We start from the raw sequence: 23,287 nt of genomic DNA, 5'->3' as shown, positions 1-23,287 counted from the left end.
TAGGCCGCTAGGGGTAAGCAAAGAAGAGCACAGTAATTTTTTAGGTGATTTTTTTGTCAAGGGCAAGTCTAATACATGAGAATTGCACCATAATATGATGGGGACTCAAGCATCTAATAGGGAGGCTTCCATGATAATTGTTAAAAATTACAAGGATTCTCAACACAGTTTCAATGATAATTGTTACAGGAAGTTTGTGAACTAAACTAAACAAAATTAACCAAGCAAGAAAACCTTGGGAATCATCATCTCACAAACTCTTTAGTTCAATGCATCGTAATCATCCAATCTCTCATTGTACTCCAAAACCTTCCTCTTTATCTTGGAAGAATCTACCCATGTAACAAAGTCTTCCATGTTTCTCGTCACAAGAAACGCAGGGTCTGTGACTGTCTCAGGGCCGACTCGGATGTGCCCCTGCTCGATGTACGTAACAGCTTCTTTCAAGTGTTCTGCAAACTTCAACTTCACCAGCATTGTTGATAGCCTGCGTCTGCATATACGCATGTTCAATCATGAACTTAAATGGAAATGTAATCATAATTGCTTTGGATGCTCATCATTGATGAAAATTGGAAAAAAAAAAAGTATCTGGGTCATGGAATGTTCAACAGGATAACAAAACATTTTCCAAGGGGCTCAAATTATAGGATTTTAACAAAACTGGTTTCACAAATCTGCTGGTCGCTTATTCCCTGTTCGTTTTGGATTTTGAGAACCACTAAACAGTTATTGGACTCAAAATTAAATGTAAATTTTAGTCCAATAATCAATCTTGGACTCACAATCAGTTCCCAAAGTCCAAAACAAACAGAGCCTTCGGAGTTCTCATGAATATTCTCACTTTGAAAAATCCGGGGAGAATTGTTGCTAGATAACCCTGATATGAGCATCCATAGCCAGCATGCATACCTGCAGAATGAAGATACTGAGAGACGGTCGCACAAAGCCAAGCTCTTTCTCGTTGGGATCACACCAATATTGTACCTAGCATTGAATACAGAAAGAATCAGCAGCAAGGGTTGAAAAACAGAGATGATTTGAACACTTTATTATTATTTTTTCCAGAAACAACAATGACAAGATAGGATTAATATGATGATTCAACAATAAGTGAGATTAATTACCCAAATATTCTTCTAAACTAGAAGATGAAGCTATAAATCTATAATTGAATCCAGATGTTGACGTTCACAACAAAACACAGCTTTGGCATATGTCTACAAGATTCATCCTCTGTTAATGATTAGAACTTCTGTTAATATAGAAAGGGGGGAGGGGACCTTGCGACCAAGATGATCACTACAAACCAGTGTTTAAAAATGCGGATGCGGCCGAAGAAAATCCTAGTCGAGTCGGCATGACGCGGTCGAGTACTCGGCTGAGTACTCGTACTCGGTTGATGCAATCTTAATTCAGGAGACTCGAAGGAGTTTTTATTGACTATGTAGGGCAAAACACGGCCAAGGTAAAAGGCAGTAGACTCGGGGGAGTAAACGCGGACGTGGGGGAGTTTTAAAAATATGCTACAAACCAAAGAAAGTCAAGTGATTAACAGCTAGCAAAAATACAACCAAAACTCTCAAAGGAGAGGATGATCAAAGATCACCAAGCTATCTCTGCCTACTCCTGACTGCGCTAATATGTTAACTCACTATTGGCCGATCTTCTCACATGCTAGGAGGTAGATAAGCCCATCAATCGGGCTTATCTACCAAACAAAGTCAAGTGATTAACAGCTAGCAAAAATACAACCAAAACTCTCAAAGGAGAGAATGATCAAAGATCACCAAGCTATCTCTGCCTACTCCTGACTGCGCTAATCTGTTAGCGTCACTATTGGCTGATCTTCTCACATGCTAGGACGCAGATAAGCCCGTCAATCGATTCTGAATCTCGTCAATCAAGTGGGCAAATATCCAAGGATTGGGGGGGGGGGGGGGGGGGGGGCTCCCGTCCAACCATCGGATAATGTTGAGAATATCCCTCAATAATCAACCTTCCCAAGTCACCTCTATCTGTAATCCTAATGCCCTAGAGAACCGCTCACACCTTCACATTGGTCCCCAAAAAATGCCCATTTGGAAGAGACGTTCTCATCTCTAAGAACGTCACCTACTCCAGCCGGCCCTGGGTTGCCAAAACTAGAACCATCAAAGTCAGTCTTTCTTTACCCCGACCCAGGAGGGCCCACTCAGCAGAGGGAATCGCCACATGCTTGCCACTAGCACAAATCTCTCACCATCCGCACCCAAGGTCGTAGGCATAGACAAATGTGAAGGCGGGAAGAATCTTCACCCAGCAAATGACTAAGGCAATCACCTTTGAAAAAATAAAATGTGAACTCTTGATCGAACCTTTGAACTCCAGAGTTTTATGTTCCTTCCATAGAACCAAGATAGTAGCCAACAAAACCACACGCCGCAAGATCTTCCCTTTCTTCCACCATAGGACGAAGAACCAACAATCTAAAAGATCAGAAAGCTGGAAAGACCCAAGCCAAACCAAATTGCTTGAGAGCCTGACTCCATATGTCTCTAGCCAACCTGCAATGTAGAAACATATGATCCACTGACTCACCTGACTCCAATCAAGAGCATAGTGATCAATGATCATCACGTGACGATTATGCAAGTGAACAGCTGCGAGAATTTTATCTTGGAAGATGGTCCAGCTGAATGTGCAAACCCGGGGAGGGGCAGGAATGTCCGTATTTTGGTTCTGGGAAAGGAACTATCTGATGGTAAAATAATTTGACTGAGAAGACCCTGGAGAAGCACCATATCCAAACCCTTTTAAGCAAAAGAAGGAATAGTTGTATCACAAAAGAAATCAAATTATTCTGAATACAATGCTCCATGCCCCTAGTTATGAAAACCTCTAAAGAAATTATTACCATAGAAGCCCTGTCACAACGCTAGATAGGCTAAAACCCTACTACTGCAAGTGATACTTTCTTTTGAAACATACTTCAAGTGATAAATTGATAAATGGTAGGGTAGAGTAGCATGTATAGCAACAGGACCTGTTTACAAATGCAATAATCTTTTACTTGGAAAGAAAACTATGGGTTGTGAATATCAGAACCTTCAGGCTTCTTTTGAAAAGGGTCAAGTGTAATAAAAGTCAGTGGTTTACATGAAACTGAAAAAATTACAATTCCTAAAGTAACAACAGATCAATGCCAGCCTCCCTTGAACAATGCGGTCCACTACTTTTTCCTAATCTTTAGAGGGAAAACATGACCGAAAATGGGACCAGTATACTGTAATAATGAATCAGGTCCTCTATGTAGTAGTTCAAGAAAGAGAAAATTTCATCCCCAATGCATGTGTGATTGCTGTCACCAAGAGTGCCCCATACTTTAATGTAAATCAACATCCACTATCTATTGTTTCCACTTTGTTCAGATCTGCTCATGCAAAAATGTATGCATCTAAAGTTGGAATGTTTCCCCGAAAGGCTCGCAAAATCAAGGTTCTTGTCAAAGAGAAATTCTAGTTCTTGTCAAAGAGAAGTTATAACCAGTAATTAATCAGTAACTTTAGTAAGATATGATAAGATGATGAAGCAGTAGTTTATTGTGCCTTCTCAAGCCATTGACTTCATTACCTTCTTTACCAGGTGTCCTGACTGTTGGAGTCCAACAATGAACCCCACATTTTCGATCAACCATAACTCTCAAGGACCCAGTATGTGACTTTCTCCCTCATATCGATTTTCTCTGATAATATAATTTATGTAGGTAAGAAAAAACTGAATGAAAAATAATGACATTGTTTTTTTTTTTTTTTTTCATGTTTCAATGGAAGATATTTTGTGAAAGCTGGGCATGAAATGATCAACGCATACTTCCAGAGGCAAGTTCATACTGAATCACTTATCTAAACCAAATTAATATTAGCCTGCTGCTGATTGCTGGGAGGATTCTTGTGTGGTTTGTTTGGAAATGTGGAGAGTGGAAGCAGCGCCTATAGCTGGGTATGGTATCGGAAAATCAGCTGCGTCGGGAGCTAATCTGGTTCCTCTGGGCACTGTCGGTGGCTATCAGGCGGGAGTTACGAATTATGGTGCAGATTCTGGGTGGTCTAATGTTAAAAACAGAAATGTTAGACGATTTGAAAGTGTTCTCAGGAGAAGAAAGATAGGGCGATGGGGGGACTGGAGGTGTTGTAAATGTGGATTTAGAAATTTCAGAAAACGAGTGCAATGTTGGCAATGTAACAAGTTCTGGTCAAGTTTGGATTTTAATATCTCCTCCCATCCAAAAGGCAAGTCGAAAGAGATGTCTAGGTTTGGTGTCTTGAAAAATCCAGTACTTGTTCCGAGTGTGGAGAAGATCTATCCATCCACTTCGGAAGGTATGGCATTTAATGTTGAGGTGGTTCCTCTTAAATCGATCAGCAACGCTGATATGGGCTTATGGGGAAATCTTTGCCAGGGTTGGTTTGGGGATTTGGCGGCTTTGGAGTCTTGGTTATCTCGGAAGAGCAATATGCCGGAGGGGGTGGTGGTCTACAAAATTGCAGAACTGGAAGTTCAGATATCCATTCCAAGAGGGATAATCAGATCCCAGATAATATCGTGCTGGAAAAATGCAGTGAACTCTCCTTTTGCTGACCTTAGGGTGTGGAGTGACAAATTTCCAAAAGGAGGCAACCCTTTTTGGTGGAGTATCGAAGGCGTCCCGCCGGAAGCTTGGTGTGAGGATAACTTCAGGAGAATCAGGGAAAAAATTGGTAAGATTGTAGAAATCGACCCTTCATGCTTTGCTGGAAATGGCTATGAAAAAGGGCGTATTCTTGTTATCTCGTCTGGTGTTCCAGGGAAGGAGATATCGATTCAAGTATCTCTTGATGGGTCCATCAGATGGGTTCTTGCTTCAAAAGAATTGATTGAAGAAGACGGTGATACTCCCTTTGTGGAAGCAGATATTCATGGGGAATCAAGTTTCGAGAGGTTAGAAGAGGGTGGGGTTTCAGCAATCGTTGAAAATGAAGAGATTTATGAAGAAGAAGTAGTTGAAGATCCTTTAATACCACTAAATGCTTCTGTTAATGCTTTTGTTAATGCTTTGAACGACATTTCTGTCATCAAAGAAATTCCGTCCATGGAGACCGAGCATGGAGTCGCTGATGGGGTGGCAGGGACGGTGGAGTCGGTGCATGTTAGCCACCAGATCTATCATGCGCCGCTCAATGTGCAAGATAGCATAGGAACAGGTGGCGGTTGTTTTGAGTTTCAAAAATCAGGGTCTCCAGAAGGCTACAGGTGGCGAAGCTTGTGTGGTCTTGTCTGTCCTTCCTCTTCTAGAGTGGGGCCCACTTCTTCTTTTATTAATAGTTTTGAAGACATCCTTTCTGCTCTCTCCCCACGCAGAAGTCATAATATGGTCTTTCCCAATGCCTCTATCTCTGACGTCTTGATAAAAGAGCCCTCTTTATCTTTTGGAGATCGAGTGAGTGGGCCTGATAAATCACAAACATTTTTGTCTCCTCCAGACTTTTCCTCTGGGCCTTTGTGTTGGGCTTTCTCGGAAGTTGCTTTGGGCCCTGATTGTCAGTCGCCCAATTCTTAATTTCTGAGGAGATCTTTAATAAGTATAACCCTTCTTGTATTGAGAGGGAGCTGTCTTTTGTCATTTTTCTCCCCTGGAGAAAATTCCCAAATCGAAGTATCAGGTAGTGTTAACCATGAATTTCTCTCTTCATCCTTATTAAGCCTATCTCGGTCTCAGGTAAGCTTTCACGATAAGATCCTTGCGAGCGGGATAAGTGCTCGCCGTTTTTTTGAAAAGAATCGGGTAGAGGAGGGGGTTTTTGAGGATGCTGAAGTGCTCTCTGGTGCAAATTTGGTGCGCTGGGCTTCGCAAGAAGTATTGTATGGACAAGAAGGTGTAGAGCGATCCGGTTCTCTGATTTCTAAGGAAGGCTTTTGTTTTCCATGGCTCTGTGGCCTGAAGAATCTTTTGATTGACCTTAGTGGGATGAGTGGTTTGGTGAATTGTTTTTTTAGCCCTCATAGGGAGTATCCTTTTCGATTCTTAGTCATGTTCTCTGCTAAAGGTACCAATCATAATTTCAATTCAAGCTTCGGCAGTCGGTTGGAATCATCCTCTCTGTTGAGGATGTCCTCGCATCTTGGTGGAAATTACGGGATAGTCCCTGTGTTGAACCTTCGAAAGGATCTGGTTGAGTTCATGGTAGACCACACCTTGAGCATAAGTAAGAAATTGGGGTTGGTCTATGCGGATCCTGAGGATCAGTATAGAGCTTAAATTCAGGTAGCAGAACAAAGAGATGATGGTAGGAATTCTGTTTCTAATGGGTCTGCAGATTATAGTTCGAGAAAATTGGATAGGGAATTACTTCGCTTAAAATCGAATATTAATTATGATTCGGGATCTAGTGGGAAGAGCCTTCTCTCGAAGAAGAAAGGAAGATATTCAGGTGCTAGATTGGGGAAGTGCCTTCTAATTAAGTGATGTTATGAAGATTCTATCTTGGAATGTTAATGGTTTGGGGTCCCTGGAGAAAAGATTACAGGTTAAAGAATTACTAAAAGTTTGGAAGCCAGAGGTAGTCTGCATTCAGGAAACAAAAATGGCTTCCATTAATAGCCTGGATATCAGAAGTTTGGGTTTTAAAAAAGAGTGGGATTTTATTTTCTTAGCTTCTAAAGGGGCGTCGGGAGGTTTGCTGTTAGCCTGGGATAGTGTTTCTTGGTCTAGAAAGGAGGTGTGGTCTGGAGACTTCTCCTTATCAGTTTCTCTCCAAAAGGTAGTGGATAAGTCTGAATGGCTCTTCTCTGGAGTCTATGGTCCGTTTACAACTGCCGAAAAAGCCCTTTTTTGGGAAGAATTGGTTGAGGTCAGAGAGTGTTGTTCTCATCCCTGGTGTATTGGGGGTGATTTCAATGAAATTAAGGCAGTAGGGGAGAGGTTAGGGTGTAATAGGGTTACTAATAACATGAAGGTTTTCTCTAATTTTATAGCAGACAATGAATTAGTTGATCTTCCCTTGAGTGGTGCCTCTTTCTCTTGGGTCAGAGGGCAGTGTAGAAGCAGGCTGGATAGATTCTTGATTTCTGGGAAGTGGTTGGAACTCGTTCCAGAGGTTTTTTAGAAAGCGTGTCGGATCACTGTCCCATTCTATTAGATCCTAGAATGGAATCGTGGGATCCATCTCCTTTTAGATTGAAATTGCTTGGTTGGAGTCCCCCCAGATGGAGGAGAGATTAGGGGGATGGTGGTCTTCTTGTCAAGTGGTAGGCCCAGCTGACATAGTTATTGGAAACAAACTGAGATATGTTAAGGCTAACTTGAAGGCGTGGGTCAAGGAGAGAAAGCTGCTTGATCACGGGCGTAAGCGATGGCTGGAGAATCGAATGTTAGAATTAAATGCTCTGGGGGAGGGTGGTCTTGCTTCGGAAAAGGATTGGGAGGAGTTGGGAAGGGTTAGCCACGATCATAATAGTTTGCTGCTTCAGGAAGAAATAACCTGGCGTCAAAAATCTAGAGTTAAGTGGATTGTAGAGGGTGACAAAAACACTGCCTATTTCCATGCTATGGCTAGTGCTCATAGGAGAAGGAATAGAATTGAATCTCTGGTTGTGGCAAGGGAGAGAGTTTCTACCAAGGAGGTGATTACAACAGAAATTCTCAGCTTTTTCAAGGCTTTGTATTCTTCTGATGGTATCCTTCGCCCTATCCCGCAAGAGGTGGAGTTTGACAGTTTAAGTTTGGGGGAAGCTGCAAACTTGGAAGTTCCTTTTACTGAGGAGGAAGTAAAGAAAGGTTTATTCTCCTTGGCTAAAGATAAAGCTCCTGGCCCGGACGGATTATGTCTGGCTTTTTTCCAAGTCTGTTGGGAAGTTGTTAAATCGGATCTGATGAGTTTTTTCCAAGAATTTTTTGAAGGGCTTGCTCTAGACAAAAGAACTGGGGCAACCTTCATTACCCTAATACCAAAGGTAGAGGGGGCTTCAAAGGTGTCGGAATTTCGTCCGATAAGCTTAGTCGGTTGTTTATATAAAGTATTGGCAAAAGTCTTGGCAGATCGCCTCAAATTAGTTCTTCCCTCCATAATATCAGATAGTCAAAGCGCTTTTGTTAATAAAAGACAAATTCTAGATTGTTCTCTCATTGCAAACGAAGCTATTGACGCCTACAGGCGTAGCGGTCAAGGAGGAGTCTTGTGTAAACTTGTTATGGAAAAGGCTTACGATCGGGTCGAGTGGGAGTCTCTGGACTATAGTCTTGGAAAAATGGGTTTTGGTTCTCGGTGGAGAGGTTGGATTAGATCTTGTGTATCTTCTGCTTGGTTCTCAGTTCTCATTAATGGTTCTTCCAAAGGTTTTTTCAAATCATCTAGGGGGTTAAGGCAAGGGGATCCTCTATCCCCCTTTCTCTTTGTGATTGTTGCGGAGTCTCTTAGCCGGCTTTTGAGAAAAGGTAGTGAGTTGAGTTTATTTGAAGGGTTCTTAATCGGGAGCAATAAAGTGGAGGTTTCGCTCCTTCAATTCGCAGATGATACGTTGCTATTCTGTGCCCCAGTGTTCTCTCAGATATTGAATCTTAAAGCTATCTTAAGGTGTTATGAGATGGTGTCGGGCCAAAGAACTAACTTTTCGAAGTCAGGGTTATATGTTATAAATGTTATTTCTTCCGAAGCTTCTGTCTTTGCAAGGATTCTGGGGTGCTCTTTGAAGTCTTTGCCTGCTTCTTATCTTGGCCTTCCTTTGGGGGTGGGAAGACCGAATAAACAATTTTGGAATCCAATAATCCATAGAGTTGAGAGGCGTCTAGACTCCTGGAAATGTAATTTGATTTCTAAAGGTGGGCGGTTAGTTCTCATCAAAGCAGTTTTATCAAACATTCCAATTTATTTTCTCTCCTTGCTCAAATGCCCTGTGAGCGTAGTTCTCAAAATTGAACAGATTCAAAGGAGGTTTTTGTGGGGGGGCCCTCTGTCCTCTAGTGGAATTCCCCTGGTTAAATGGAGTTTTGTGTGCCTCCCTCTGAAAAATGGAGGGTTAGGGATTCGGAGAATAAGAGGCTTTAACACGGCTTTATTGGGCAAGTGGCTGTGGCATTTGGGTCAGAACCCTCTGCCTTATGGGTAAAAGTATTAGGGAGCAAATATGGGTTGAGGGAAGGAAATTGGTGTACTGCGGATAATTTTAAGTTCAAAGGTCTAACTGTTTGGCGGGATATTTTGAAGGTTGAGGTTCCATTCTCCAAAGATAATCGCTTTAAAGTTTATGTTGGGGATAGAATCCGCTTCTGGTCAGATCCGTGGTGCTCGGCAGTTCCTCTCAGGGAACTATTCCCTGATCTGTATCTAGTATCTTCTCAAAAGGCGGGATGGGTGGCGGATTGTTTTGAAAGGGTGAACTTGATAGTGGTTTGGAAGCCGCAGTTCAGACGAAACTTTTTTGATAGAGAGTTGAATTCAGTCCTTGAATTAATGGCCTTGATTGAAGGGTGTTATATTAAGAGGAGTGGGATTGATTCCCGTGTATGGTTTTGGTGTACATCCGGACTTTTCTCTGTTAAATCATTCTATCATCAGTTGGTGAGTAGCGAAGTGGAGGCTCCTTATGTTTCGATCTGGAAGTTTTCTTGCCCGCCAAGGATTTCTTTTTTTGCGTGGGCAGTATGTTGTGGTCGTATCCAGACAATAGATTTCCTGCGGAAGAGAGGGATGATTTTGGTCAACCATTGCCCTTTATGTTCTTCGGATGGTGAATCCATTAATCATCTTTTCATTCACTGTAAATTTGCTCGAGATATATGGGGTTATATTCTATCTCGCTTTGGGGTATCTTGGGCTCTCCCTAACACCCTCATTGATTTCATTAAAAGCTGGGAATGGTGCCCCTGGAAAAGAAAGGGTAAGTTGCTATGGAAGATGTGCATGGTGGCTTCATGGTGGTTCATTTGGAAGGAAAGAAATTCCCGAGTGTTTGAAGGTGTGGCAAAATCGTCATACTGGATATTTATCAATATCATTTCCGCGGTTATTTCTTGGACTAGAAGCCTTCCTCTGTTTCATTTCGTCTCAGCGTATGATCTTTGGGAAGGTTGGCAGACTATTTGCAAGGAGGGGATTAGCAAAGTTAAAATTACTCAACCTTGGCTCCCTCCTCCTGAGGGAATGATAAAGCTGAATTTCGATGGATCCTCTTGGCAATCCTGGTGATGCAGGGATTGGGGGTTTATGCAGAGATTCCAAGGGGGATGTTCTCTGGGCTTTCTCGGGCCCCATTGGAGTGGCGGACTCGAATGAAGCGGAAGTGAGAGCTGTTTATTGTGGGATCAAGTCGTTGGATATGTCTGTGTTAGATAAGGTGATAGTGGAAGGGGACTCCTCTAATGTTATTCTCTGGCTTCTAGGTGCGGCCTCTCCTCCGTGGCGTTTTTTATCTCTCTTCGAGGAACTAGAAGATTTAGTTCTTCTCTCGTCTATATCCTTTAGGCATGTGAGGAGATCAGCTAATTCAGAGGCTGACTCCCTAGCTCGGAGTAGTGTATTTAGGTCTAGCTTGGAGCGGTTTGATTATCTCCCTCCTTGATTTTGTATTTTCTTTCTCTCACTCTTTCTGTATCTTGCTTTGAACCAGCTCGGTTCTTAATATATTCTTCTTCTACCGTCTCAAAAAAAATAAAAATAATGACATTGCCGAGCTATAACTGTTTACCACTTTATTAGAGGGAAAAGGATGTTTAGGTTTGTCAATGTGATGACACAGTCAATCTATTATAGTTGGCTTTCCATTGAGCATAATTAGAGGGAACCTCACTTTTCAAAAAAAAAATAATAATAACAATAAAGGGAACCTCTGATGCAGTCAAAACTGTAGGTCCTTCAAACATTAAATTGAAGATGAGGATCTACAGGCCTACTATTGGTTTGAAACTTTACGGGTTCAATTGTTCTTATTTACAAGCCTCATTTAAAAAAAGTGAATAGTGTCCGATTAAAAACGGTGAATAGTGATATTCTTCCTAATTGAGTTGTAGGAGTCGTTGGGTCTTTGTTTAGGCTATGACTTGGCAATAGTTATTGCTTCAATTTTAAGCCAAACTCTGCGGATTTTTAATAAATTTTAGGGGCTAGGAGTTTGTTTAAGTCACTAGTAGGTTCAGGGACACGCCTTTCTATCTTTTATTCCATTATCTAAACAGGTTTCGCGTTAGTTGACGAGAATGTTTGGTTCACTTGAGTAACAGGTTTAGACAAGTTTACTCCTTGAATGTGAGATTTGTGTTAGACATGTTTACTTTTTGGTTAATGATATAACGTCGGATTTATTTTTAAAAGTGCACGTGTTTATTTTTGACAGAGATATATGATACTTAATATAGCTCGGTGGAACCCACGACGAAGAGTAGAGTGAAAAGATGTGCTCTTACATTTTGAGGCAACAAAGTGGAACAGTATTTCAAAATGTGGATGCAGGCCAAAACAAATCATAGTCATCTCGGTATGGCGTGATCTAGTACTTGTTGGTGTTAATTAAGTGTAGCCCACATTGGGTCCCACACATAAGGTTGGACGACCAACTCTTCTAGAAACTCTCCACTTAGAGTTTTATTTGAAAAGGGAGTTTTAGAGATAAATCCCAATTATGTTTCATTAAAAAGAAAAATAAGAATTAAAAGTATGGTGTGATTAGGACTCCTTTTTTCTAATAAGTTTTTTTTTAATGGTCGCAAAATTCATTCCAAATAGAGAAGATTAAGGAGACCATCCCCAAAGATACAAGAAAATCCTGGAACAAAGAAAGAGGGACGGAAAATTACAAAAAGAAAAACCAACGTCACGGAGGCAAATAATCGAACAACTCCAAACTTTGCTTGTCTACTCCTTCCCTAGCCAACCGGTCTGTCACACTATTTGTTGATCTTCTAACATGTGAGAAGATGATAGATGAACCAACAATTTTATCCTGAATCTCATCAAATAAATGTGCAAAGCTCCATGGCGGGACAATAGAGCCTCTAAGCCACCTTATGGTGTCAAGAGAGTCTCCCTCTACCATTACTCTATTCAAATTCTCCATCGCCAGACATTTTTTTCCTGATGGACAGCACACAGTTTAGCTTCGCTTCCATCCGCAATCCCAATGGACCCTGAAAATGCCCACACAATCACTCCTCCAGAATCTCTAAGGACTCCCCCCTATTCCGGCTGGACCTAGGTTACCTAAACTCAAACTGTCGAAGTTTAAGTTAAGCAATCCATGCGTCGGGGGTTGCCAATGTTGTACCAAGGAGTCCCGCCTTTCAACACTAAGACAGATTTCCTTCGATTCCTCCCAAAGAGCGAATGACGAGACAAAACAAAAAGAAGAAAGACATTTTACCCAAGCAATTGTCAAAGATATAACTTTAATGAAAAGATAACGAGGAGACCTAGATACTCCATCAAAAACTCTTGCATTCCTCTCTCCAAAGAACCCACAATGTGGTTAACAAGCACACATTCCAAAGAATCTTCCCTTTATGCTTCCATGGAACTAACAACCAGCCTTCTAGTAAATCTCGAAGATTAGATGGGAAAACCCAAGAAATGCCAAACCTAAGAAGGATATTACTCCAAACCTCCCTAGCAACTCTGCAGTGAATGAAAATATGATCCACTGATTCACCTACTCCTATGCACAAAGCATAGTGATCCACTATCAACATCCCTGTTTGCCTTAGAAAGTCGATCGTCTGAATCCGACATTTGACTGCTGCCCAGCTAAAGGTGCAAACCGATGGAGGCGCATGGATTTTCCACACTTTTGCTTCAATTGGAGACATAGGGTTAGGCACCACTGAGTTGTAAAAAGATTTGACTGAGAATACCTATCTCACCTTGATGGGAGGAGAGAGAGATATAAGGGTTACAGATTTCCATCAAAAGGGGTCCCTAGTATGAGAAGGAAGAGAGCATGTGATTCCATCAATCAAGCCATAAAGCCAAGGCCGGAGGAATCGCCGGAATTTGCAGCTTCAAGATCTAATTGTCATAGCCGGAGGTACGCCTCTCTGTAATTTCTAGTTTACAGTACTTAGATGACAAGGACGAGTACTCGGTTGGTGAGGTCATAACTCAGGAGAGTCAAAGGAGTTTTGATTGACTATGTATGGCAAAACGTGGACCTGGACAAGAACACGGCCAAAGGAAAAGGGAGTTGACTTGGGCGAGTCGATGATGACGCGAGGGAGTTTTGAAACTATGAAGTAGAGAGAACTAGACCTAGCTTTGGTAGTGTGCGTTTAGGTTTGGGATTGAGCCTCTAGCTCCCCCGTGTTGGGCTCACTGGTTGGCATCTCCCCTAACAAGGATGGGAACAGCCTTCGGGCTTACCTGTTTATTTGGGATTGAGCATCTAGCTCAATGTTCAAGGCTTTGTTCTTCAACCAGAAGGTCGGAGGTTCAATCCTAGCATATCTATCAAAAAATAGTTTTTTCTCTAAAAGGATTTATACCATCCTCACCCGAGCTAAATGGTAGTTCAGATGCAACCCTAGTTTAAAAACTCCCCTCGTCATCATGGACTCCCCTAACTCCCTTTTACCTTTGCCGCATTCTTATCCGACACTGCATTTTTCCCTACAAAGTCAATCAAAACTCCTTTGACTCTCTCGATTCATGACCGCCTTAACCAAGTTCTCGACTGCATCATGCTGAGTCGACTAGGATTTGCTTTGGAAGCGGTTTGAAACACAGGATGCAACCAGGAAAAAAAAAACAGAGTACATCACACTGTTCAGTGATCATACTAAAGAGAAAGTGTTATAGAGATCAAACCCACAGAAAGCCCCATCAGACGAACAATCCAATAATAAAATGATGGGCCCACAAGAACTATTTCACAAGATCATCCTCCTCTTTTCATCTAAACCAATTATTTTCCGAATTGAATCGTTATAAGCCACTACACTAAACAGTTTGTCTCACTCTCTATAATTTTGAATTAAAAAGAACAAAATGCTGTGACCAAAATAAAATTTGACGTCTTGAAAGCGAAACAAAAAACAGATCGTACATGCAAAGAAAGAATTTCATAAAAGAAGGGCCATTGACACATAGTAATTCATGGGAAAATTCAACAAATCGAATGAAAGAACTCACAACTTTTCTAACAGCATGTCACTCATCTCAACCCTAAAAGGGTCTCTTGGATCAATCTGCTTTAATATGTTCACCAGCTTTTGCACCATCCGGCAAATGCCCGAATACCTGAAATTGAGAAAAACAGGTAAACACAGATAGCCAAATATTTTTCTCTCTCTCTCTTGACATCTAAAATCAAGAAAACAAAAGAACCATTTAACCATCACTCTTCAGTTATTGTACTCTGTAAAAGAAAAAGGGAAAAGACAAATACTTTTTGTAATCGTCTCTTCCGGTGACATGGTAACGACGCATAACAAAGGCTTCTTTGTGTCCCCCTTCTCTCTTCCATTCTAAGAAATTCACTTTCTTCAAAAGCTTCTTCTCATGGAACTTGAGCTTCCTCATTCTCACCCTCGCACAGAAATCAGAAAATCCTAAGAAAGAGAGGAGAGGAGGCGGATGAGGAGAAGGACTAGACAAGAAATAGAAAACCCTAAACCCTAGATCTTCAAATAATAAAAATGAAGCCTTGTTCGGATTGCAAGAATTTTCTGGAAAAGTTTGGCGAGGAAAAATATTTCTAAAATCTCCTACGCTTTTCAAGAAATTATAGAACATTGATAAATTCGCACCCTTTTGGGATAATCCGCTCCCCTTGAATGTGAATGGATGTTAAAAAGCGTTAAAGTCTGCAACATACCCTCCTTTCAAGGGGTGCGAATTATCCTACAGGGGGTGATAATTTATCACGACCCAAATTATATGGTGAAAGGCCTCAATAAGGCCCCTTGTACAGTTGTACGGTCGAGGTACCCTTGATATTTGATCCCAACAGCTTCAGAAAAATGACAACTTAATCCGACCCTATTAAATTTTTACATAGAGGGGGCTTCAATTTATGATAAAATTCCTTTAATTCTTTTTTTTTTTTTTGTGTACCCTAGACCTGGCAAACCGGCGGGGCGGGTTGGGTTGGGTTGGGTTACCCGCGGGTCATGCCGATGCGGGTCAAACGAGTTGGGTCAAAAATGACCCGCATCCCTACGGGTCAGCACTTAGGCGCAAGGACGGAGCCAGGAATTTGGTTTAGGGGGGCAAAGAATGGTTCTTATAGCATATTGGGACCCAAACTTTTACACTTCATATTTCGATAGGTGAGGCCCACCATCACCCACTCACCCATGCATTAGGGGGAGCCCACAATTGAGCCCTCAATTTATACCACATATTTTGAGGCAGTGGGGCCCAGTATTTACACCTCATGTTCTAATAGGTGAGGCCCACTATTTTAGACCTATGCATACCATGGCCCAAGAATGCCAGTGATTTAACAAATTCCAAGAACCATTCAAAAAAAAAAAAAAATTCCAAGCCCCCCCTCGCCCAAAGGATTGCTTTCTATTTTTAAAATCATAATAATTCCTGAGATTTTATATTTTGTGTGAATGCGAAGTCCAATATTTTTCAAAAAGAACTATCAGCCAATGTGATAGGATGATCCAAAGTGTTCATTTGTTGGGTCATGAAGTAAATAGGTACCTACCCAAAAAAAAAAACATGAAGTAAATAGGTTGAACCGCATAAATCATCTCCATGGGATGATCCTAACCCTTCGATCTATAGAGGTTTCTATAATGTGTAACCCATTGTAGATCGGATAGTTAGCATAATCCTCTGGAGATATTTTATGAGAAGCGGCCTATTTACATTTTTTTTTTTTTTGAAATGATTATATATAAAAGAAGACGGGCCGAGATGGACCATCAGAGATACGAAGAAAAACATAAAAAAACAAAAAACAGAACTATAGACAGCAAGACAACACGCTCATCTCACGGGGGGAAAAAATCAAACCACTCCAAACCCTCTTTGAGAACACCAGATCTAGCGAGTGAATCCAAGAAATGAACAGTTTGGATCATCCAAGTGACCTCCCCCTATTGTTTCTGCTTTTGCCCCTTAAATCAAACATCCCTCCCTTGGCCAGTTAGCCTCTATCCAGAGAGAGAGAGAGAGAGAGAGAGAGAGAGAGATACTTTAGGTGGATTGTTGAGAGCTACTTATTAGGGGAAAAAAGGCTAGCTTTATGAGAAAACTAGCATTCTTTACAAAATAAAGCATTAAATACTACGAATTTCAAGGGCGTAAATCCCGAATTTAAAGCGGCCAAAAGTATTAATCACATGAACTTTACAAAATAATCCAAGCTTTATGAGAAATTTTCGAGAGTAGAAATCATTTCCCTAAAGCAATTATAGCAACAAAAAAACAACAAGAGACTTAGAAAAAATGCCTAAAGTACCCCTATTGCAAACGAACCCTTGTCCCTTTTATACAAGGTTGCATTTGCTCTTAATCTAGACTGTCCATTTATCTTTTTCTTTGATCTCACAGTTCGTATGGATTTGCTTCTCAATGTACTAACACAAAATGCCTAAAGAGCTGCCCTCTGTTTCGGGTTGGGAAATGCGGCCGATATCTACTCGAACCAAAAAAAAAAAATGCGGGTGCCCATGGGTTCCCCCGACCCAACCCATGTTTTGGTGCGTTGGGTGACCCGCGGGTCAATTTTGATAGGTCACTCAAATGCCAACCCATAGCCGCAAATTTGCGGATGGGTTGGGTCTACCCGCGGGCATGGGTCGATTTTGCCAGGTCTATTTGTACCCAATTTTAGGATGGGCTATTCTCTACGAATGTGCACAATCCCTAGCGCGCATCAGGTAACATCCCTCTAAATTAATCATAATCATATCAGTTCTCTCTGAATCATGGAAATAAAAGTTTTTCTTTCTTGAAATGCAAACATATTTCCATTGTTTTTCTTTCTTTGTTTCTTTTTTTTTGTTTTTTTGAACAGTATCTCCTAATGTTTTTCTTCCAATCAAATAAAGAAACCTCCAAAAGAGAGACTTATGTTGGTTTTCTCCTCGCAATTGAAATCCTAGTCAAACTAGAATGTGTCCTACCAATATCTTTTTTTTATGGGTAAGCTGGGGTTAGGCGAACCCCTACTGGTATATTAAGTAAAGAAAGATGATACAGCAGTAGGAACAAGACCATTGTCCAATCCTTATAACAATGTTTAAGGAAAAGGGCAGAACCACTAGTGTCATGAAAACCCTAGAATGCAAACAAGCAAAAGAAAAGAAAATACACAAACTGAATTTGTGCACTCGGTGGGGCTTGGGAGACACGCGATCCTTAGATCAGGACCCCATACTCAGGCGAAGCCATGTTCACATGAGGTCTATCATCTTCTGGCTATACTTCCTTGTTATCGGGCTTTTCCTCAGCTCCTGAACTTTTGGGTATTCTATTTTTTTTTATGGAGGTGTTCTGTTTTATTTTGTTGGCAGAGGGTGAAACCATATTCAATGAGCTGCACCCAAGCATTACACTAATAAGGTCATCTCAAGCATTTGATTGATCAACTTGTTGAACGTGGCATGGTGGCCAAACAGTTTCTTCGTCCTTCCATCTATCTACAACTCCCCAAAATATATCAATTGGGTGGTTAGAATTGTCCCATCAACGCAATGTGCTACCAACTAAACCATCAGACCAACAATATTATCGACCAGATACAAGTGTTCCATTACTAAAATTCCCTAGCTTTTTTTAAAATTGAGTAAAATGGCACACACCGATGAGCATACTTGATAGAGAGAAAGAGTAAAAGGTTGTTGTAGTTAGTAGTTACTTTCATGGTTTTAAATTTCGGTTTCGGCAAAAATTTTGGACTTATCCGAAACCGAAATTTTGGGCGAAATTTAGTATTGCCGTACAAAATCCCATTGTTTAGGACGAAATTTCAGTGATTTCGATCGAAATTCTTTAACGGAATAAAAACGTATTATTTTATTCGAAATTTGGTAAATTTTGGGAATTTCGGTTTCAGTACCATTTCGTTTCGTTCCTCACCGAAATCCAAAATTTCAGATTTCGGTTGAAATTTAAAACCATGGTTACTCTATAAAAAATTGAAAGAGTTAAACATTAGACAATAGGGTAAATGGTGATCGGTGTGAAAGAAGCTACTCCAAAGATCAAGCTTTAGACTTAGTGTTATTTAATCATTTATACTTCAATACTCCCCTTATGTGTGGCTCCGTTTTTTTTTCGGTTGGCCATACAAGTGGCACATGTGGCTTCACTTTTGGGTTGGTCGAACGAATAGTTCTGATACCATGTGAAAGAAACAATTATTCCATAAGCTTAAGCCGTTAGAGTTGGAATTATTTAATCATTTATACTTCAACAGTGGGTACTTCTATAGGTTCGCTAATCCTCGCCATAGACAAACCAAATAGCCAGTAAATGATCTTGCCTTAGTTCCTTTAACCTCTAGTTCGTTCTCATTCCTTCTTTTGCTAGCTACTCACTAACCATATTTCTTTCCCTACAGTTACATACACTTGGTCAATTATAAAATCGGACTAATATCCGCACAACTAGGTTTTGATAACGAGACCTAGCTAGTCACCTTGTTTTTACATTTTTTTTAACCAGCTGTCAAAGGCTATTAAAAGGCTCTCAGCAACCAACAAGTGCAAAAATAAAGTGAGTGGTCCTATTATTAAAACATGGTCGTGCATCCTTATCAAAATTGGAGGGTATTCCAACATTCTTTGTTAATAATATTGATTATTTAACTAATATATATGCCTCTGTGCATACAACCAAAATGGACCTAAATTGCAATTGAGGTTATCGAAATAAAGTATTAGAAATGGACACATTTGTCTACGGATTAACTCAAACAACCCACCTAATAGGGTTTTTTTTTTTATATTAAACAAATGATCCATAATGCATCGTTGGGTTGCAAGATTTGAATAATTATAATGTGCATTCGCTCCCCTCCCTGGATTTTTGTGGAAGAGAAAAGTACGGAATGGAGGTCAATGTTTGGTGAAAATACGAATTGTGGGCACCTTTTAAGACAAGAACAAAAATGGGCTAATCTTCAAAATCGGGTCGGAAAAAGACCCTGATACCCTTCTGACATCAACAGAAACGTCATTCAGCCTCCTTTTTCATTACTGTCGTGTTTCACGAGATTCGTTTGGTTCGTCTGGTATTTGAACCGACAGAAGTCACAGAACTTTGGGTTCGTTTCTATCTTGGCCGTCAGAAATACCTAGAGACGGATGGATGCCTGACACTTGTTGAAAAACTTTTTGGAATGCTAGCGGCTCTATACTTGTTGACGGCGTACTCATTATTTCTATCTTGGCCGTCGGAAATACCTTGAGACGTATGGATGCCTGACAAGTGTTGAAAAGATAAGTGAGGAAAGATAACGTCTACCGTTCTAAGCCAAAAGATAAGTGAGAAAAGATAACGTCAGTGTTCCAAAAAATACATTAACGTCGGGGTTTCAAAAATTTTTCCAACACGTGTCAAGATCCATCCGTCTCTAGTTATTTTCGACGGCCAAGATAGAAACGAACCCAAGGTTCTCTCGGTTCAAATACACATTTAAATGAACCAAAAGAAGCCTCGTGAATCGGGCCAATTTAAGAGGCAGTAATGAAAAAAGAGGACTCTGTCTATGTCAGAAGGGTATCAGGGTCTTTTGACCACCCAATTTTGAAGTTTAGCCCTTTTTTTGTTCTTGTTTTAAAAGGTGCCCGCGATCCATATTTTCACTAAACATCGGTCCGCATTGCGTACTTTTCTCTTTATGGAAAAGGGAGGTGACATCAGCATTACCTTGGAAGTCTTCCATGTAATTTTCTAGAAAATTGTGCTCTCTCTCGCCATTCATAATGACACCCTTGTCCCCTCTCTTGTCTCCCTCATTTTTCCACAAAAATTCAATTTACTTGCAACCAAACGAAGGAGGCGAATGCTTACTGCAAAGGGGCTGAAAATATAAAGCGCAATAAATGATCTTCTCTATGATGACTAGATATGTCGTCACTTTTGATCAATCCCAATCATAAAACACGGAAAACAGGAAAACGCTCCTGTGACGATTGCCTCCTTACTCAATTACTTTCCTCCTAATTACCTACATGAGTAGGAATAGATTTTGTATACAAGAGGCCACATGTAGCGTAGGGTCAATAGTCTCCTCAGTCTTAACCACAAGTATATTTTTTTTATGGAAACGAACTCTTAGTTGGCTAAAACTTAATTATTTACAAAATACTAATTATTAAATTAGTCCAAATAGAGTTGCTTGGCAATGTTGGTCATATTACATGGGGAATTGTTAAACAAAACTCCCTAAAATGGGTGTGTCTTCATATCCACTATCTTAATCTTATTTACAAATGGAAATTACGGCCGCCCGGACACCATTAACTATGTCATCAAAACATAATTATAAAATGGTATAAAAATTATAAGTAAATGCATGTCATCTAAACATAATTATAAAGTCGTCTAAAAATTATCAGTAAATGTGAAAAATGGAAGAAATATCATTTATAGTCATAGATTGATTGATAACCTTATATGCAAGTAATATACCTAGAGAGGCCAAGCAATTATTGGAGTAAGGCTTGAATAACATAGTCACAACCTCATATCACCTCGTTGGGGTCTTAGGAATTGATATCTCCGCCGCTTTTTTTTCTATTTTTCATGCTTTCTTGATTGTCTTTTTCCTTTAAAATAGTCAGTCTTAAAAAAATAAAAAAAGAATTTCGTTGAAAAAAAAATCATTTCCCTTTCCGTAGCCGGCAACATAATAAAATTCAAGCCGTGACCTCCACGGAGGAACAGATAGTGACTCATTATTAACTCGCTAACACTAGCTGTTCAGGGTGTCAATTTTGGCTCGGAAGCTCGCTCGAGCTTGGCTCGGTAAAAGCTCGGCTCGTTAAGGATTTAATATATTTAAATATATATTATATATTAATTTATATACTAAAAGGGTTGTCCAGGGAGTGAAAGGGGGAGGCAAAATATGTCACTTCTTTTTTGGTACCCCATTTGTTACTTGGACCACCCCCCGTGGTGTAAAAAGAGTAGTCAAATTACACTAGATAGGGCTGTCCAGGTAAAATGAGGGGTATGAATATATCATTGACCTTAATATAACCCAAGCTCATCAAGGCTCGCGAGCCACTCGCGAGCCGAGCCGAGCTTTTGAGCTTAACGAGCCGAGCCGAGCCGGGCCAAGCTCGGCTCGTTTACACCCCTACTAGCTGTCTTAATTTAACTTTCATCCTAAATCGCTTTCTTAATTTAACTTTCATTCTAAATCGCTTTCTTATATTCTCACTTTCTAAGTCGCTTTCTAAACTTGTACTTTTTAGTCCCTACACAATGGGAACGGTGGCGGAGAAGATGAAGACGTCTCCGTTATAGTCAAAAGCCCTATGATTTTTCTGCCTCTAACTGTACTCAATGGTAATTTCGGTGGGATTTGGGCCTTTCTAATTGAACTTACAATTTATGTATAAAGTCGCAATGTTTAAATGACATGAAATACAATCTATGAAGGAAATGATATCAACACTCCAACATTTTAATAAGATGTATGAAAGCATTATCGTTTAGTATTTAAAGGGCAGTCAGAGGGATATCACAGTTCTCAAAATTCTCTTTCAAGCTCTTCAAACACTAAACGACAACATACTTTGCGCATGTTAACATAACATTGCAGTGCTGATATCAATTCCATCTAGGAAAACACAAAACATAATATGGGTGTGCAACTGTTGAAGCATAAATGATTTAAGTAACACCAACTCTAACAGCTTAAGCTGGTGTAATTGGCTGTTCAACGTGGTATGAGAGTGATGTCACGGGCAAGTTCGAGACTCCCAAGCTGGTGCTGGGGATTGTTGTCTTATGGGAGCCAACATCTACCCTTTTGTCTTACGAGAACGTAACTGGCCGTGGACTAACTGCCCAACTCGTGGCACTGTAATGGTGCAGTCGCTCATGCACACCTGCCGCTTAGTACTAGCTAGGAGTGCAACTTGGGTTGGGCTCAACCCTGAACCCAATGGGTTCAACCCGATTTTGGCTCAGGTTGGGTTGGCATTTCCTTGGGTGGGTTAGGGTTGGGAAAAGCCAACCCGATTTAATTTTGGGTTGGGATAGGATTGAGGCCTTGGTGTTGGGTTAGGATTGAGGCCTTGTCAACCTGATCCAAACCAAACTCTTAGAATCAATTATGTTTTTTCTTGTATTTTTCTGTTTGGCCCTAGGTGAATCCGAACCCAACCCATCCCAAGTTGGAAAAAACAGGATAGATGAGTTAGGCTACGGTTGAGAGATTTAGTGGCAGGTTGGGTTAGTGTTGACCATCCTCGGCCCGAGACTCAAGTTGGGTCGGGTTAGGGTTGAGGGAATGCTATCTCAGGTTGGACTAGGGTTGGCCTCAACCGATCCAACCCGACCCGAGTTGCACCCCTACTAAGTATGAGGCTCTACACTGCCAAGCGTATCAGGAAATAAAGTTGCGCCCTTTCCATCAGTTGCGGCGTTTGGTAAAGATTAGTAGCTTTTAAGCCTGATTAGCAAGAGACCAAAATGCAACTAATCTCAATGAAAATTACAAAATGGTTTAGCTTCCAATCAACCTACACATGAAATTAAAGGGTGGGGATTGGGGGCGGGCCACCCAACCGGTCCTTATCTTATGGAAAACTCCATTTCTTCAAACAGGTCATTATCTTCTGGAAAACCACACTATTTGGGAGAAATGACATACAGCAAGAAAGACAACAGAATCTTGCCGTTGCTTCCCAGCCACCCATCTGATATAACAAAGAACGCCATGTAACCCTATCTATTCGGATTCTTCTTCGTTGCTAAGAAAAACGAAACAAAGTAGATATAGTAAAAAATAACAAGATAATACAAAGAGAAATCCAAGGTAGGAATCTAGGAATCCAAGGTTGTGATAAATATATACCCGGATAGACTCTCTAAAGTTTCAATGAATTCTATCTAATTGCAGGTAAGAAAGATGACGGTATCAAATGGTAGCAACTCAGATGATAAGATGCTTTCAAATGGTAGCAACTTAGATGATAAGTCGTCTTTCCCTGAATCTGATCAAAATAACTCCGGGAAGCTTGTTTCCGAGAATCAGACATTGGAAAAATCAGGTGTAATCTCTCTCTCTCTCTCTCTCTCTCTCTCTCTCTCTCTCTCTCCATGGATAATTTTATCTTGAAATTATATGGTCCACTGTTCACCAA

At 40.6% G+C, this 23,287-nt stretch overlaps 1 protein-coding gene and 1 pseudogene across 1 annotated transcript; one reads left to right on the top strand and one right to left on the bottom strand.

The window, feature by feature from the left end:
* Positions 1-95: 95 nt before the first annotated feature.
* Positions 96-14,674, bottom strand: LOC143878199 (Alpha-L RNA-binding motif/Ribosomal protein S4 family protein). The gene is made up of 4 exons (XM_077380500.1): positions 14,386-14,674; positions 14,130-14,237; positions 913-987; positions 96-493 (listed from the first exon to the last, which is right to left on the bottom strand). Exons 1-4 carry the CDS (start codon positions 14,517-14,519, stop codon positions 262-264), a joined length of 549 nt encoding a protein of 182 aa, XP_077236615.1. The 5' UTR covers positions 14,520-14,674; the 3' UTR covers positions 96-261.
* Positions 13,302-13,407, top strand: LOC143880530 (U6atac minor spliceosomal RNA; annotated as a pseudogene).
* Positions 14,675-23,287: the final 8,613 nt, after the last annotated feature.

This window comes from Tasmannia lanceolata, unplaced genomic scaffold, assembly GCF_043159265.1.
Source record: "Tasmannia lanceolata isolate RefF3 unplaced genomic scaffold, GAP_Taslan_0.1 ptg000006l, whole genome shotgun sequence".
Lineage (NCBI taxonomy): Eukaryota > Viridiplantae > Streptophyta > Magnoliopsida > Canellales > Winteraceae > Tasmannia > Tasmannia lanceolata.
The sequence above is the reverse complement of the archived record's forward strand: the minus strand, read 5'-3'. Positions and strand labels throughout refer to the sequence as shown.

Coding starts and splice junctions, on each gene's coding strand:
- LOC143878199 (XM_077380500.1), bottom strand. CDS start 14,519: ATGAGGAAGCTCAAGTTCCATGAGAAGAAGCTTTTGAAGAAAGTGAAT. Junction 988..14,129: donor GACATGCTGTTAGAAAAGTT/GTGAGTTCTTTC, acceptor ATTCAATGCTAG/GTACAATATTGGTGTGATCC. Junction 494..912: donor TCAGTATCTTCATTCTGCAG/GTATGCATGCTG, acceptor GCGTATATGCAG/ACGCAGGCTATCAACAATGC.